Genomic DNA, 16,554 nt, shown 5'->3' on the forward strand with positions numbered 1-16,554 from the left:
ATTATCACCATCATTATATCATCCTGTGTGTGTGTGTGTGTGTGTGTGTGTGTGTGTGTGTCTGCTCATGTAGGCCTGTGCCACAGTGCATGTATGAAAGACATAGGGCAACTTCAGTAGTCAGTTCTAGATGAACACTAGTCATTCCAGCATTTGACAGGCCTTTCCCTTCTCTCCCATTCCCTCTGCCTTCCTAAAAACCATTAGATTACATTCCTAAAACTACACACCTACTGAGGTCTAGTCCCTTTATTTGTTCACTTCTTTCTCCTGAGGCTGATGACAAAAGTAAAGAAATAAAAATCCCCCTTTGGTTCACCTAATTAGCATGCCCAGTTAAAATTCAACACCTCATCCTAACACAGGGTTTCCCCCTTTTCCTTTGTAAACTGCCATCAGCCTATGTACCACTTATGTTTCCTCTCTATCTACAGGAAGATAACCCTATTCCCTTTCCCTTGTCCCCTGCCCCTTCTCCCTGAGCCGCTGTCTCCTTCAGACCTCACTGTTCCCACCTCTTAAAAAGGATACCAGCGGCTCTCTGCTCCTCCCTGTTCTAGACGCAGCCGCATCTCTTCGTGCAATGCCAGCCCCGTTCCTGAGACACAATGGTGAAGGTCGGAGTGAACGGATTTGGCCGTATTGGACGCCTGGTTACCAGGGCTGCCTTCACCTCTGGCAAAGTGGACATTGTTGCCATCAATGACCCCTTCATTGACCTCAACTACATGGTCTACATGTTCCAGTATGACTCTACCCATGGCAAGTTCAAAGGCACAGTCAAGGCTGAGAACGGGAAGCTTGTCATCAACGGGAAGGCCATCACCATCTTCCAGGAGCGAGATCCCACCAACATCAAATGGGGTGATGCTGGCGCCGAGTATGTTGTGGAGTCTACTGGCGTCTTCACTACCATGGAGAAGGCTGGGGCCCACTTGAAGGGTGGAGCCAAGAGGGTCATCATCTCCGCACCTTCTGCTGATGCCCCCATGTTTGTGATGGGTGTGAACCATGACAAGTACAACTCCCTCAAGATTGTCAGCAATGCATCCTGCACCACCAACTGCTTAGCCCCCCTGGCCAAGGTCATCCATGACAACTTTGGCATTGTGGAAGGACTCATGACCACAGTCCATGCCATCACGGCCACCCAGAAGACTGTGGATGGCCCCTCCGGGAAGCTGTGGCGTGATGGCCGTGGAGCTGCCCAGATCATCATCCCTGCGTCCACTGGTGCTGCCAAGGCTGTGGGCAAGGTCATCCCAGAGCTGAAGGGGAAGCTCACTGGCATGGCCTTCCGTGTTCCTACCCCCAACGTGTCCGTCGTGGATCTGACATGTTGCCTGGAGAAAGCTGCCAAGTATGAAGACATCAAGAAGGTGGTGAAGCAGGCGTCCGAGGGCCCACTGAAGGGCATCCTGGGCTACACCGAGGACCAGGTTGTCTCCTGCGACTTCAACAGTGACTCCCACTCTTCCACCTTTGATGCTGGGGCTAGCATTGCTCTCAATGACAACTTCGTAAAGGTCATCTCCTGGTATGACAATGAATTCGGCTACAGCAACAGGGTGGTGGACCTCATGGCCTACATGGCCTCCAAGGAGTAAGAGACCCACCCTGGACCCTCCACCCCAGCAAGGACTCGAGCAAGAGAGAGGCCCTGGCTGCTGAGCAGTCCCTGTCCAACACCACACTGGTCATCTCCCTCACAGTTTCCATCCCAGACCCCCAGAATAAAGGAGGGGTTTAGGGAGCCCTGCTCTCTTGAATACCATCAATAAAGTTCACTAGACCCGTCAAAAAAAAAAAAGGATACCAGCAAGGACATTTGCTGCTGTTTTCTGCCTGAATTAGAAAGCAGCCACTTCAATTTGTCTTCCCTGCTTAATAAAGAATCTATGGCTTCTGGTGTCCTGCTTGGAGCCGCCTGGGGACTGCACACTGGGGAACCCATGCCAGTTGTCCAACCCACCCAGAGACTGCCAAGGCCCTGGTACTAGTCCCCCCTCCACTCCCGGGAAGAGTATTGGACCTGCTTGCCCACTGGGAGGGAACCTTGGACCCATACCCACTAGTAGAGGAAGAGACTCCTTCTGTACCCACTGGAAGACGGCATGGGAAGAAGACAATATTAAAACACATTCAACAACAGAAAAATGAATGTGACACCGCCAGAGTCTAGGGACTCTACACAAGTAGGACCTGAACATCCCAATGCAGATGAAGCAGAAGAGAATGACCTTAAGAACAACTTCATTGGACGGGCGGTGGTGGCGCACACCTTTAATCCCAGCACTTGGGAGGCAGAGGCAGGCGGATCTCTATGAGTTTGATCGAGGCCGGGCTGGATCAACAGCCTCCAAAACAATACAGAGAAACCCTGTCTCATAAAAACCAAAAAAAAAAAAGAACAACTTCATGAAAATGATAGAGGCCCTAAACGAGGATATGAGAAAATTCCTTAAAGAATGGAAGAAAAAACAAACCAAAAAAATACAAGAAATCAACAAATCTCTTAAAGAAAGCCAAGAAAAAAAAACAATCAAATAGATGAAGGAAACAGTTCAAGACCAGAAAAATGAAACAGAGACAATAAGGATAAACTGAAGGAATGCTGGACATAGAAAAACTGGGAAAACGGTCAGGTACTACAAATGCAAGCATAACCAACAGAATACAAGAGATGGAAGAGAGAATCTCAGGAGTTGAAGATACACTAGGATAAATCGATTCATCGACCAAAGAAAATCTTAAGTGCAACAAATCCCTAACACAAAATATCCAGGAAATATGGAGCACCATGAAAAGATCAAACCTAAGAATAATAGGTCTGGAAAAAGGTGAGGAAACCCACCTCAAAGGTGCAGAAAACATATTCAACAAAATCATAGAAGAATACTTTCCCAACCTAAAGAAAGACGTGCCAATGAAAGTACAACAAGCTTACAGAACAATAAATAGAATGGCCCATGAAAAAAAGTCCCCTCTCCACATAATAATCAAAACCCCAAACATACAGAATAAAGAAAGAATATTAAGACCAACTAAGGAAAGAGGTCAAGTAACATATAAAGGCAAAGCTATCAGAATTATACCTTACTTCTCCATGGAAACTCTGAAAGCCAAATATTCTACCAACACTAAGAGACCATGATGCCAGCCCAGACTACACTATCCAGCAAAGCATTCAATTACTATGAATGGAGAAAACATGATATTCCATGACAAAACTAGATTTAAACAATACTTGTCCACTAACTAATCCAGCCCTACAGAAAGTTCTGGAAGAAAAACTCCAACCCAAGGAAGTTAACTACAACCAGAAAAACATAGGCAATAGATAATCCCACTTTACCAATGGCCAAAAGAAAAAAGGGATGAAACCACACACAATTCCACCAACAACAATTCGAAAACAAACAAGAATGAACATTCGATGGTCATTAATATCCCTGAATATTAATGGTCTTAACTCACCTATAAAAAGACACAGGCTAACAGAATGGACACAAAGACAGAATCCATCCTTCTGCTGTATACAGGAAACACATTTTAACTTCAAAGACAGATGGTAACTCAGAGATAAGGGTTGGAAAATATTTTCCAATCAAAAGGATCCAAGAAACAAACTGAAAAAGAAAAATCACATGATCATCTCACTAGATACTGAAAAAGCCTTCGTCAAGTCCAACACCTCTTCATGATAAAGGTCTTGGAGAGGTAAGGGAAATCAGGAACATACCTAAAAATAATAAAAGCAATATACAGCAAACCAACAGCCAACATCAAACTAAATGGAGAGAAACTCAACATGATTACTCTATAATAAGGAACAAAACAAGGCTATACATTCTATCCATATCTCTTCAATATTGTACTTGAAGTTCTAGTCAGAGCAATAAGACAACAAAGGGAGATCAAGGGGATACAAATTTGAAAAGAAGAAGTCAAACTTTCACTATTTGTAGATGATATGATAGTTTACATAAGTGACCTGAAAAAATTTACCAGGTAACTCCTTCAGCTGATGAACACCTTCATCAGAGTGGCAGGATACAAGATTAACTAAAAAATATCAATAGGTCTACTATATACAGAAGATAAATGGGCTGAAAAGGAAATCAGAGAAACATCACTCTTTACAATTGCCACAAACAACATACAATACCTTGAGGTAACACTAACCAAGTAAGTGAAAGACCCATATAACAAGAACTTAAAGAAAGAAATTAAAGAAGATACAAAAAAATGGAAAGATCTCCCATGCTCTTGGATAGGTAGGATCACCATAGTAAAAATGGCAATCTTGCCAAAAGCAATCTACAGATTCAATTCAATCCCTATCAAAATCCCAACACAATTCTTCACAGACTTTGAAAGAACAATTCTCAACTTTATATGGAAAAACAAAAGACCCAAGATAGCCAAAACAACCCTGTACAATAAAGGAACTTCAGAAGGCATCACCATCCGTGACTTCAAGCTCTATTATAGAGCTATAGTCTGAAAACAGTTTGGTAGTGGCACAAAAATAGACAGGTAGACCAATAGAATCAAGTTAAAAACCCTGATATGGACCCACACACCTACAAACACCTGATTTTTACAAAGATGCTAAAATTATACAATGGAAAAAAAAAGAAAGCATCCTCAACAAATTGTGCTGGCATAACTGGATGCTGGCATGTAGAATATTTCTGATAAATTTGTATCTATAGCCATGCCCAAAACTTAAGTCCAAATGCATCAAAGACCTCAACATAAATCCATCCTCACTGTACTTAAAAGAAAAAGTAGGTGGTAACCTCGAACAGATTGATACATGAGACTACTTTCTGAACTTAACACCAGTAGCATAGGCACTGAGATTGACAGTTAATAAATGGGACCTCCTGAAACTGAGAAGCTTCTGTAAGGCAAAGGACACAGTCAACAGGACAAAATGGCAGCCCACAGAATGAGAAAATATCTTCACCAGACCCACATTGGACAGAAGGCTCATTTCCAAAATATACAAAGAACTCAAGAAGCTAGTCACCAAAAAACCAAATAATCCGATTTAAAAATGGGGTACAGAACTAAATAGAGAATTCTCAATAGAGGAATCTAAAACAGCTGAAAGACACATAAGAAATTGCTCAACATCCTTAGCCATCAGGGAAATGCAAATCAAAATAACTCTGAGATACCATCTTACTCCTGTCAGAAGGCCTAAAATCAAAAACACCAATGACAGTTTATGCTGGACAGGATATGGAGAAAGGGGAGCACCCCTCCACTGTTGGTGGGAGTGTTAACTTGTAGAGCTACTTTAGAGATTTGTATGGACATTCTTCAGGAAAGTGAAAATCAGTCTACCACAAGATCCAGCAATTCCACTCTTAGGAATATACTGAAACATGTGCAGTTTTACAACAAGGACTTCTGTTCAACCATGTTCATAGCAACATTATTTGTAATAGCCAGAACCTCAAAGCAACCTAGATGCCCCTCACCTGAAAAATGGATGGAAAAAATGTGGTACATTTACACAATGAATGACTACTCAGCAGAGAAAAACAATGGACTATTGAAATTCACAGGCAAATGAATGGAACTAGAAGAAACCATCCTGAGTGAGGTAAACCAGTCACAGAAAGATAAACATGGTATGTACTCACTCATATATGGGTTTTAGACATAGAGCAAAGTATTACCAGCCTACAATCCCCTCCCCCAGAAGAGCTAAGAAACAGGGAGGACCCTAAGAGAAGGGGAAAGGGACAAGATCTCCTGAGCTAATTGGGAGCATGGGAGGAGGGGAGAAGGAGTTAGGAGAAAGAGAAAGGGAGAAGAGGAGGGGAGAGGAAGACATGAGAAAACAGGAAGATAGAGTCAGAGGAAGAATAGAGGAAAGCAAGAAATGAGATACCATAATTGAGGGCACCATTAGAGATTTGAAAAGAAATTTGGTACTAGGGAAATGTTCAGAGATCTACAAGATTGACCTCAAGATAATCTAAGCAATAGTGGAGAGGCTACTTTTAATGCTCTTCTCCAATAATGAGATTGATAACTACCTTAAATACCATCCTAGAGACTTTATCCAGTAGCTGATGGAAGCAGAGGCAGATACCCACAGCTAAACACTGAGCTGAACTCCTGGAATCCAGTTGCATAAAGGGAGGAGTGATGAGCAAAGGAGTAAAGACCAGGCTGGAGAAACAGAAACAGCTGACCTGAACAAGGGGGAGCTCATGGACCCCAGACTGACAGCTGGGAAACCAGAGTAGGACTGTTCTAGACCTCCTGAAGGTAGATGTTAGTTTGGAGGTCTGGTTAATCCATGGGGCCTCTGGTAGTGGATCAGTATGTATCCCTAGTCCACGAATGGACTTTGGGAGCCCATTCCACATAGAGGGATACTCTCTGCCTAGACACACTGGGGAGGGTCTAGACCCTGCTCCAAATGATATGACAGACTTTGAAGATCCTCCATGGAAGGCCTCACCATCCCGGGAGCAGAAAGGGTATGGGATGGGGGAGGGGATCAGTGGGGTACAGGGGAGAAGGGGAGGGAGGGGGAACTGGGATTGACATGTAAAACAAGCTTGCTTATAATTTAAATTTTAAAAAGGAAAAAAGTAAAGATGAAAACAATTTGCATACCAAAAAAATAAATAAATAAAGGATCTGTGAAAACAGGTGTTTGGGTGTGGTTTGTGCCTAATTCAGGGTCAGGAAGAAGGATCCTGCTGTGGTGGGGGGGGCACGGGGGGTTGCGGGGAGAGGTCTCCTTCAGGTTCTCTCCTTTGTTGATACAGGGTCACTCTTGTTTCTCTTGCTGGACTGCATACTCACACAGTAATCACTTCCAACTCACTGGTCTCTAGCTCTACAATGTTAAGAAAAAATGTTGGGAGAGAGATAGCATTTTAGAAGACTTGAGACACACTTTAACAGAACCTGACCAAATGACATTAGAAGTAACAGTCTATGGCAACCTGACCAAATGACATTACAGTTTACATTCTATGGTAACCGGACCAAATGACATTACAGATAACACTCTATGGTTGGAGGAAGAGGGGGTAAATGCTAACTGAGAAGAACAAAAAAAAAAAAAAAAAAACTCTCAAAATGCTTCTGAGAGCCAATGACAAAATAACCAAGATAATCAACTTAGAATGAATATTTAACTCTGGGTTTCACAGATTTCAGTCCTTAGCTTCTGGGCCCTGTTGCATTTGAGTCTGAGGAAAGGAGAACAGTGGGAAAAGAGAAATCTACCAACACTAATGTAGCCAAGAAGCAAGGAGAAAGAATGAACATTTGAAGTCTCAGTATCCCTTTCAAGGGAATGCTCTAGAAGCCGAACTTCCGCCCTTTGGCCCCTACTTCTTGAATTCTATTACATACAACTGACCATGTGCTAGGACCAAAGCCTTTATCACCAGGGTCCTTGGGGAAATGTATCCAAATTATAACAAATTGATTGATTCACTCAACAAACTTCACTTGCTTTGTTCCACACTTAAATAATTAATCACTTTTTACTTTTATGTGTGCAGGTGTTTTGCATGCATGTCTCTCTGTGTGCCACCTGTGCACACCCCCCACAGAGGCCTGAAAAGGGTATCATATCCTGTGGAATGGGAGTTGCAGACAGTTGTGGGTGCTAGAAGTAGAACCTGGTTCTTCTGAAAGAGCAGCCAGTATTCTTAACCTCTGAGTCATCTTTCCAAAACACCCCCACACAACACACACTTTACTTTTGGAAATAGGTATCCTCTTTTGGGCATTTCTGGAAAAAGCTTATCAGCTTCAGCACAACCAGAAAAGGTTAAGTGCTTAAAAAAATAAGGGAAAATAGAAATGTTTCTGGTTGCTCCCTTGTGCCAAACCCTTCTGTCTCCCACCTCCCTCCTTCTCAGCAGCTCAGGGAGGCAGTCAACAAAAGATTCATAAAAGAAAGAATGTTGACAGGACCATGAAATGGCATTTGAATGTGCTGAAACCAGTTCTGCTTCAGTAGGAGAATCCTTCTCCTGACCTTCCCCTTTGAAAGAAAGAAGGAAGGAAGCTAAAAATCAGTTCAGATGACTCCGGAGGAGAAAATGCCCAGACGAGGAAGTCTCTTTACATATGTGGATACCACACAATCACAGGGCAAAATACTTAGAATTCCTGACACGGTGTCAGCAATATCTGAATAAGGAAAAAATGGGAGTGTCATAGACATCATTCTGAATTTGAATTTCTACAGCAATCTGTTTAGAATATGAATGAGGAAAATCTCACAAATTTATGAGAGAACAGCAAAATAAGACTCAACACAAGCCTTCTGAAGAATACTAACAACAGGAAAACAACCTCAGATATCATTTGCTAATGTGGGAATAATTTAGGGGCACATTAGTTAATACAATCATTCAGCACTTGTAAGTCTGTCTAGTCTTTTCCAGGCTTCCCAAGTGCCTTCAATGACCACTCCCAGTTACGGTAACAACTAAAAGCACCTTTGTCATTTTCCAAAGTTCTTAGGAAAGTGGCAATGGGCCTTCCTGTCCCCATCTCTAAAAATCACATAGACGGGGGGAGGGGGTGAGGGGGTGGGGGGGGAGTGGGGGGTGGCAGGTATGAGGGGAGTATAGGAGGACCTGGAGGTGAAGGATATTGGGATGCATGTATGAAACTCCGAAGAGTCAATAAAGAAGTTGAAAAAAGTTGCACAGACTATGAAAATCCCAGCAATTTCCATCCTGCTTCATGGGAAAGATGACATCAGACTCAGAAAAAAGGATGACTCTCAACAATCTGTGAATGGCTCCATGGGAGCTAGCATCTATCTTAGCCCTGTAACACTTAATCCATTACACTCTACCTTGGGTTTGTTGACAGAACACTGCAAAAGCTCATAATCCGTCCCAGAGTCATCAAACTGATTACGGAGTCTACACAGCATCTGGACCACTCTAAGGAAGCATCCATCGGTGTCTAACAGAAGAACCTCCGCAGGTCTGAATATTCATGGTCACAGGTGATAGAGATCAAAAGTCTATGTCTGATGTTCAAACCCTATTTCAAATTTTAAAAGGAGATAGATGGAGTACAAGATGGAGTTCCAAGTGAATTGTAGTTTTTTTAACATAAGAAAGTTCAGTATCTGTTTCATCCAACTAATCACTGCATGAGCTCAGTCTTAACATCTGAATCAACTTTGGCTTCCCTTTGGATGAACAAAGTTCTGCTCAATTGTGACCATTGGGTATAACAGCCTCAGAAAGTTCCTGAAAGTGGATCCTGCCATTTCAAATAAAAGTTAATGATGAATTCCTGCAGTAGGGTTAACTTACTATAGTAAGATGTATTCTAGATAACACATGCTTATACCACTGAGGTTGGAGGGGAAATCCTCATATTCACTGAATATAGAATTTTTAAAGAGTAACTCTGGTTATGTAAATTAACATATTCAGAAATATATGAAGGAAAAGTTTCTCCCTCATCCAATAGGGGACTTAAGGGGAAAAATGACAGTTTTGCTATCATTTATGTCAACTCCTTCATTTTACACACTGGGATACTGAGACTCAGCCTAGGGAACAAAAAAGCCTTTGCTCTCTAAAACAACGTTAGTCATTTGTCACAGAGTGGAGCGGTATTGTAATTTGAAAATGAGTCTTAAGGGAATCAGAAACTAAGAATGGCTGTTTACCTCCATGAAATGTTGAGCAGTTTAATTTGTTTTCTTTGTTTCTTTTGAGATGTTTTAAAGTCATGGGTAGAACAGGTGGTGTTTGTTGTTCAAGTTGTTCAATCTTTTTCTCCTAAAAAAAATGGAGGCTGAATGAAATTTACATCTTTTCTAAAAACGTATTTGAATTTAAAAAAGGGCCCAGCTGTGCCACTTGGTCCAACAGAGCATGCAGTGCATCCCAGACAATATTGTATATTAATGTGTTGACCTTGAAATGATCAGTTTCAGAGTAACCTGTGGAATCTTGACTGACCACCTCTCCACACACAGTTGTTTATTGATTGGCTAGTTGCTTGGTTACTGCTTGATTGGTTGGCTGAGTGTTTGGTCCTCTCTAGAGGAAGAGGGCAGATATATAGGATTTATTACAGTGGCTTACAGACTATAGTTCCAGTAGTCTGACACTGGAATCCAGCACTTGTTCCATCCACTAGACTGGATGTCTCAGCAGTCTCAATATGGTACTGGCATTCTAGAGAAATGCTATTCCTCCATCTACATTGGAATCCCACAGACAGAGGTTCTAATACTAGCAAAAGAACACCCCAGCAATGGGATACATGGGTTTGCCAGCATTAGTATGGTCAAGCAGGCAAAAAGCAAAAGCTTCCTGGTCATGTTATATAGGCTATCTAAAGAAGGGGTGGCTCAGATTTGATGTGGGCCTTCCTATCTCAAATGATCCAAAATTTCTTCACAGGTGTTCCCAGTTGCTTGTGTCTTGGTTTGATCTAGATGTAGTCAAACTGATAACCAAGATTAGCAATCACATTTGGCGTCTTGTTTCAGTTGACAGTTACTCTCAACTTGTCCTGTCTGCTGTTTTGAGGTCAGGATATTTAAATCTTCAATTACAACAAATTTGAAATATCTCAGATGTGAGGAAATCTTCAAGGCACTGTAATTCTTCCACATAAACAGTCAAAAATTATAGACTAAAACAAACAAGCAAGTAAACATAGAACCCCAGGGAAGAAAAGTCCTTGGCAGAGGGACGCAAAAGACATTGGTTAGTGCTAGATTTACTGATCTTGGTTCTAAGTTGAATGCTAGAAACAGATGGTAATCAACTAGAATCAACAAGCATGTAACCCCACAGGGGCATGTGACCCAAGACTAAAAGAAGAAAGCCTGAAGAGTAACAGAGTTAAAAGAATTATCTCATACAAACTTTAAAGCAGCCACCATGAATGTGCTGAAAAAAAATAGAGAAACGTGGTCACACTAGAATAATTTTTCATCATAGTTATAATTGGTTTATAAAAATAACCAAACATTTAGAGAGGAAAAAATATTAGAAAGAAAACTGATCAGAGTAGTAAATAATAGACTCATGAAACACAGTCTATTTGTAGATAGTAACAGGACTGTGTTGTGAAAAATACAAAAGATAATATGCTCTATTAGAATTAGCCAGTTTAGCAGGCTGCTGGGACTGGCTTTCTCATAAAAGTCAATTACATTTCTCTACATTAGGAACAAATGATTAAAACTTGAAATTCAAAACCTTTGAAAACATTCTTCATACTGTCTTATGGAATTCTAGGTACACTCAAAGCAAAAGCTGTTAAGTCATTAAAGAAGATTTTAAGACTATGTCCCAGTGACTTTGGCTTTATTAGGCTAAGGCTTGACAGGAGGTGACTGAGACAGGAAAAGAGAACTCTGAACACAAACACCATACTTATAAAACTGGTGTTGGATTACTTATCCTGTCATCCTTCCATCCCTGCCTTCTTCCCGGGTCCTCAATAAAGTTTTTCTTTTCTGAGTCTACTTTTATAAAGTTTCCCCCTAATACCAACCACACTACAGTCTTCAAAGGTAACCATAAGGTTTTCAAGCAACAATTTATGAGCCTTCTGAAGGTTACCATCTTATGTGCTTCATGTCTTTGCCACCAAGGCTCAACAGACTGCTAATCAAGTTTTGTCACCTGAATAGATGACATTCAGAGAGGATGAAAATAAAAATGTCTCTTAAAGCCGGGCGGTGGTGGCGCATGCCTTCAATCCCAGCACTCGGGAGGCAGAGGCAGGCAGATCTCTGTGAGTTTGAGGCCGGGCTGGACCAATAGTATCCGAAACAATACAGAGAAACCCTGTCTCGTAAAAACAAAAAAAAGTCTCTTAAAAATAGTATTACTAAGTAAAAAATATAGAAATCAAACAGGTGGGTGGTAAAATCAAGATATGGAAACAAAATATAAGCAACTAAATAATGAAATAGGGAAGTTAATGGAGATTAATGGCAGGGTCAAGGGAAAGAAGTATTCAGAAAGAGTGGCATCGTGGAGCAGGTTGACTGATATAAAGCACAAGGACACATAAAATAATGGGCATAGTGGTCTAAAGAGATGGTTCAACTGTTAAGAGCACTGGCTACTACTCAAGAGAACCTGGATTCAAATCCCAGCACTAACATGGTAGCTTGCAACTATGTGTAACTCCATACTCAAGGGATCTGATGCACTCTTCTGGCCTGCTTGGGCACTAGGCATACCTGTGGTGCACAGACAGAATGTAGGCAAATATGATTCTGAAAAAAGTGTGAGCCAACTCAATTATCAGAATCATTTTTGTTGGGCCTGCTTTTCCCCATTGTAATCCTGCGTTGTAAAGTGAACCATCAACTCTTGGAAATTCAGTTCATCTTTAGTGTAGAGTATTATCTATGCAGCTATAATGTCAGTTCTCTGTAACTCAGTGTTTCTGGGCCAGATAAATCCTTGAGGTTTTCTCAGGAGACATACTAAACAGCTCTTCTAATAGTTAATTCCAAATTGTTGAGAAATCACCTATAATTGGGCACATATACTAAGTCTGTTCTCTTCAGAGCACCATGTGGCACATCCAAATTCAGTCACAGGATTATTATTTTTTTATTATTTAAGACCTTTATTAACAGGTGCTTGCAGTTTGTTGACTTTTTTTGAAAAAATCAAGTTGTAAACTTTTATTACAAATTAAAACAGTCACAGGATTATAAATCCAGCATAAAACTGATCTCCTGAGGATGGGGTTAAATCTTAAATGTGTAGATGCGAAAGTTCAACAATGTATGAAGCTTGCTTATAAATTTTTGTTCTCCATTGCTTTATGAAAAATGATTGTATATAATGGCATCGACCATTAACAATTCAATTCAGGACTCATAGTGCTAACATTCACTGACTTGATGATGGATGAACTAACCATTTCTACACTTTACAATGTTATAAATGCAGTTCACATTAATATCAACTATCCTTAAACTGTCATGTCATCCTTCTTGATGACATGGACTAATGCTCTCTTTTGACACTGGGCAACAGCAATGAGCCATCCCTATGATCACCAAAGGAACTCCGAATACTACACTGTGTTGCTAAACAGTGGGACCTATTAAGTGGGGTAGGTGAATTTAATGCATTTTGATATATTATGGGTTTATTGAGAGAGAATTCTTTTGTATGTTTAAGAATGTCTATTTTAAAAATTATTGCAGTTTCTTGATAAATTCCCTCAATGATCCAAAAATAAATATTTTACATATGCCCTTTCATCATTAGTACAATCTGTACCATCAGTTTTTGAACCTTCTTTCCCATTCCATTAACTCTCTTATTAAGCAAATAGTTGAGTACCTCAGGCTAACTATCACGTACAATTTCATCGCTTTGTTCATTCTTCCAATTTCTTTTTTTATACGTTCTTTGCATGTCCTTTCATTCTCCAAAATGAGATGTTCTTTCTCTTGAAACTCAAGTAAAAAAAAGAACAATCCACAGTTTTTTCATGCTATTGAACCTAATTGAAAATTGTCTTTCCCATAAAGATAAGTAGCAATGACTTTTTTGTCACATGTCACAGTGACAATGTATTTTAAAAACAATCTTCAGCTTTATTATATTGCCAAGCCCAAGGTACAGTGTGACAGGAACAGGGAAGTTGCAGATCTGGAGAAGAAAAATGAAAATACATTCTGGAAGAGGTTAGAAGAGCAAAAGGGAGAGAAGACCCTGAAGTCAGTGTCTCCAAGGCCCACGGAGACCCCCTCACATACAGCCCATTGATTGGGTAAAAGTGTCCCCATTGTATTATGGCTCACGGATTCACGTGTCCTACTCACCCAACTACCAAGGGACTGCAAACTTTTCAGAGGTGAGATCTCCAACTTCCTCTTGCACCCAGCCTCACTCTCAAACACAAAAAGGTCATAGCACTAGAAAGTCATATAGAGGGGAATAATTAAGGATTAAAAAGCGACAGGATGAGAACCAGATGTCATGGAATTTCAGGGTACACCAAGGCATTCTTTAATATATAAAAAAGGACCAGGCTCATTTCAGATCTGGTGGCTTGGAAATCCTTCAGGGCATAGCCTTATGCTCTCCCCTGATGCCTGCTTAGAAATTAATCAAGGGCATCTGATATTCTGTGAAGAGTCCAGAGTTCTGTAGCGACTGCCCTGGTCTTACAGAGAGCAAAGCCATCCTTCTTACTCTCTGGAAGGCCAGTGTCGATCCTGGGACCAATGCTATGCTGAACCAACAGAGAATTGAACAGCCCTGTTTTGCTATGAAATAAACAGCTCGTATTTATTCATATGCAGTTGTTGTTTTCCTCTCTCCTTGTACATGTGCTACAACTCTCCCCAAACTAATTACCTAATTACAGATGGTGAAAGCATTTAAAGGATTAAGCTGAGATCCCTCACATGTAATGTGAAGGTAGGGATGTTTATTAACTGCTCCACTGAAAAATAACCTACCCCTTCCACTGCTGCTGACTTATTCATTAATCTGCCCCCTCCACCCATATGTTTAACTAGTTTCAATCCCTCTAAGGTACCGCTAAATACTAGCAGCCATTTATACTAAACACTTGGATTAATCACATTAGTGGCCATGTGTTGACCCTCTCCTCTTCCGCATGCCATTCACAGTTTCCTGGGAGGAAGAATTTAAACACATTTCTATCCAGGACCACAAGGCACAGAGTAGCCAGTGACTCCTTTGTAGATAGAGTCACCAGCATCTCAAAACTGTTCATTTTTTGACATACGGATGTGCTATTGTTTTTGCTCTGATCTGTGGTTTGTAAAGGAGGTAGTAAGGGATGCACACAAGGATGAGCATCCTGCTCAGAAGCATGGATGCTCCCAAGAAAATCTGTACACACCAGCCAGTACCCGCAGGAGAGCCACTACTCAGAGAACTACTATAGGAATACTCGGGTAACACTATAGGAACAGACAAACTGAAACTTCGGGGGTATGGTACTGATGTTCTTATTTCCCACGTGCAAATTACAGGGTGGGGCAGTATGCCAGTGTTGTGGGTTCCCAGCCATGAATTATGGGCCATTTGTTCATCTCCATCCCCTTATCATGTAAGAACAGAGAATCAAAGGCTAGAGAAGTATAAGCCAGAAACAGAGTTTAAAAGACATCAAAAATACAAGTTGGCTTTACAATGTTTACTCTGCCTAGGAGGCCAATTGTCATGTATAAGACAAATTTTATAGTTCTGCTCAACAACAAAGAGACTGAGACACAGAGTCTATTATGTGTGCAGAAGAGAAGGGACAGGAGCTGATAATAACTAATACTAATGTTTATCTAAAGACACTGGGTCCATTCATCTTAATCAACTATTGACTGATTATTGAAATTAATACCTTTGTTGCAATGTAATCTTGGTTATAAAGATTTCTGTATATATGTGCACATGCAGGTATGCACACATGTGTTAAATGAAAATGTTCATGTGGGTGCACATACACATGTATGAACTCATACATGGATGCGAGAAGTCAAAGAAGAATGTCTCTTCCAAAGCCACTTCCCCCTTTCTTTTGCTTACTAAATTTGGAGTTTATTGATTCAAATAAACCGGATGGCCAATGAGCTACAGGTGCCCACCAATGAGATCCAGCTCTACTGCGCAATGTTGGGGTTCTAGATGTCTGTCATCATGCTCAGCTTGTGTAGGTACTAGGGATCCTGACTCAGGTCCTCATGACTGCACGGAAGGCACTTCACCAACCACGTTATCTCCCTAATCAGACAAAGGCCTTTCTATTACCCTATATTCCATTTGATTTTATTGTGCCATGTTTCACGGAGTAACCATAACTAAACTTTGAGTAAATGGCTAGGAATTTGGGGGAGGAATGCCCCCCACTGCCACGCCTGTTTCTGCTGCATTGGTTCCTATAGGCCTTCTCAGTTTGGGTGCAGTGACAGAAACTACAGAAACAATCTGAAGTGCTCTGTGTGACTGTCAATGAGGAGGGGGCCCATACTTTCCATTGAGTTTTCCCTTTGCTGATCTACTGGTTTCTGAAATGCTAAGACTGTTCAGTAAGTCTGCATATCTGCTGTGTGCCTGTCATGGTGGTGGGCATGGGAGGCTGCTGAGGAAGCAATTTGTGAGAAGTAGGTAGGAGGCAGAAGTTCATCTACAGACCAGGTATATGTGTTCGGCAGTCGGAATGATGGGAGTTGAACCACTTTTTCCAGCAACAGGGCTTGAATGATTTGAAGTATCAGTAGAAGAGCCCAGGAAACAGAATCTGGGTTTAAAGGAAGCAGTAAGAGCCAGTAGATAACCACTATGGATTTTACGTAACACTGGAAAAATCCCCTCCTCTGCTCTTAAAAGAGAAGGAAGGAGAGGAGTGAGGGAGGGCTCTGGAAAGAGAAAAAGGGAAGGGGAGGGGAGTGAGAAGGATGGAGGAGGGGGAGGAAGAGGGAAAAAGGGAGGGGGAGGGAGGGGGAAGAGGGGAGGGAAGGAGGAGGGAGGGGAGGGAAAACAGGGAGATAGACTAGGA

At 41.3% G+C, this 16,554-nt stretch overlaps 1 protein-coding gene across 1 annotated transcript; it reads left to right on the forward strand.

Annotated features, from left to right (window-relative positions):
- The first annotated feature begins 532 nt into the window (after positions 1-532).
- LOC101826794 (glyceraldehyde-3-phosphate dehydrogenase-like) lies at positions 533-1,626 on the forward strand. Its single transcript, XM_040730914.1, has one exon. The coding sequence runs from the start codon at positions 609-611 to the stop codon at positions 1,605-1,607; it is 999 nt and encodes a 332-aa protein (XP_040586848.1). The 5' UTR covers positions 533-608; the 3' UTR covers positions 1,608-1,626.
- The last annotated feature ends 14,928 nt before the right edge of the window (positions 1,627-16,554 follow it).

Source organism: Mesocricetus auratus, unplaced genomic scaffold (genome assembly GCF_017639785.1).
Source record: "Mesocricetus auratus isolate SY011 unplaced genomic scaffold, BCM_Maur_2.0 Super-Scaffold_100024, whole genome shotgun sequence".
Lineage (NCBI taxonomy): Eukaryota > Metazoa > Chordata > Mammalia > Rodentia > Cricetidae > Mesocricetus > Mesocricetus auratus.

What these genes read in the sequence shown, in the direction of transcription:
- LOC101826794 (XM_040730914.1), top strand. Translation starts at nt 609, where the DNA reads ATGGTGAAGGTCGGAGTGAACGGATTTGGCCGTATTGGACGCCTGGTT.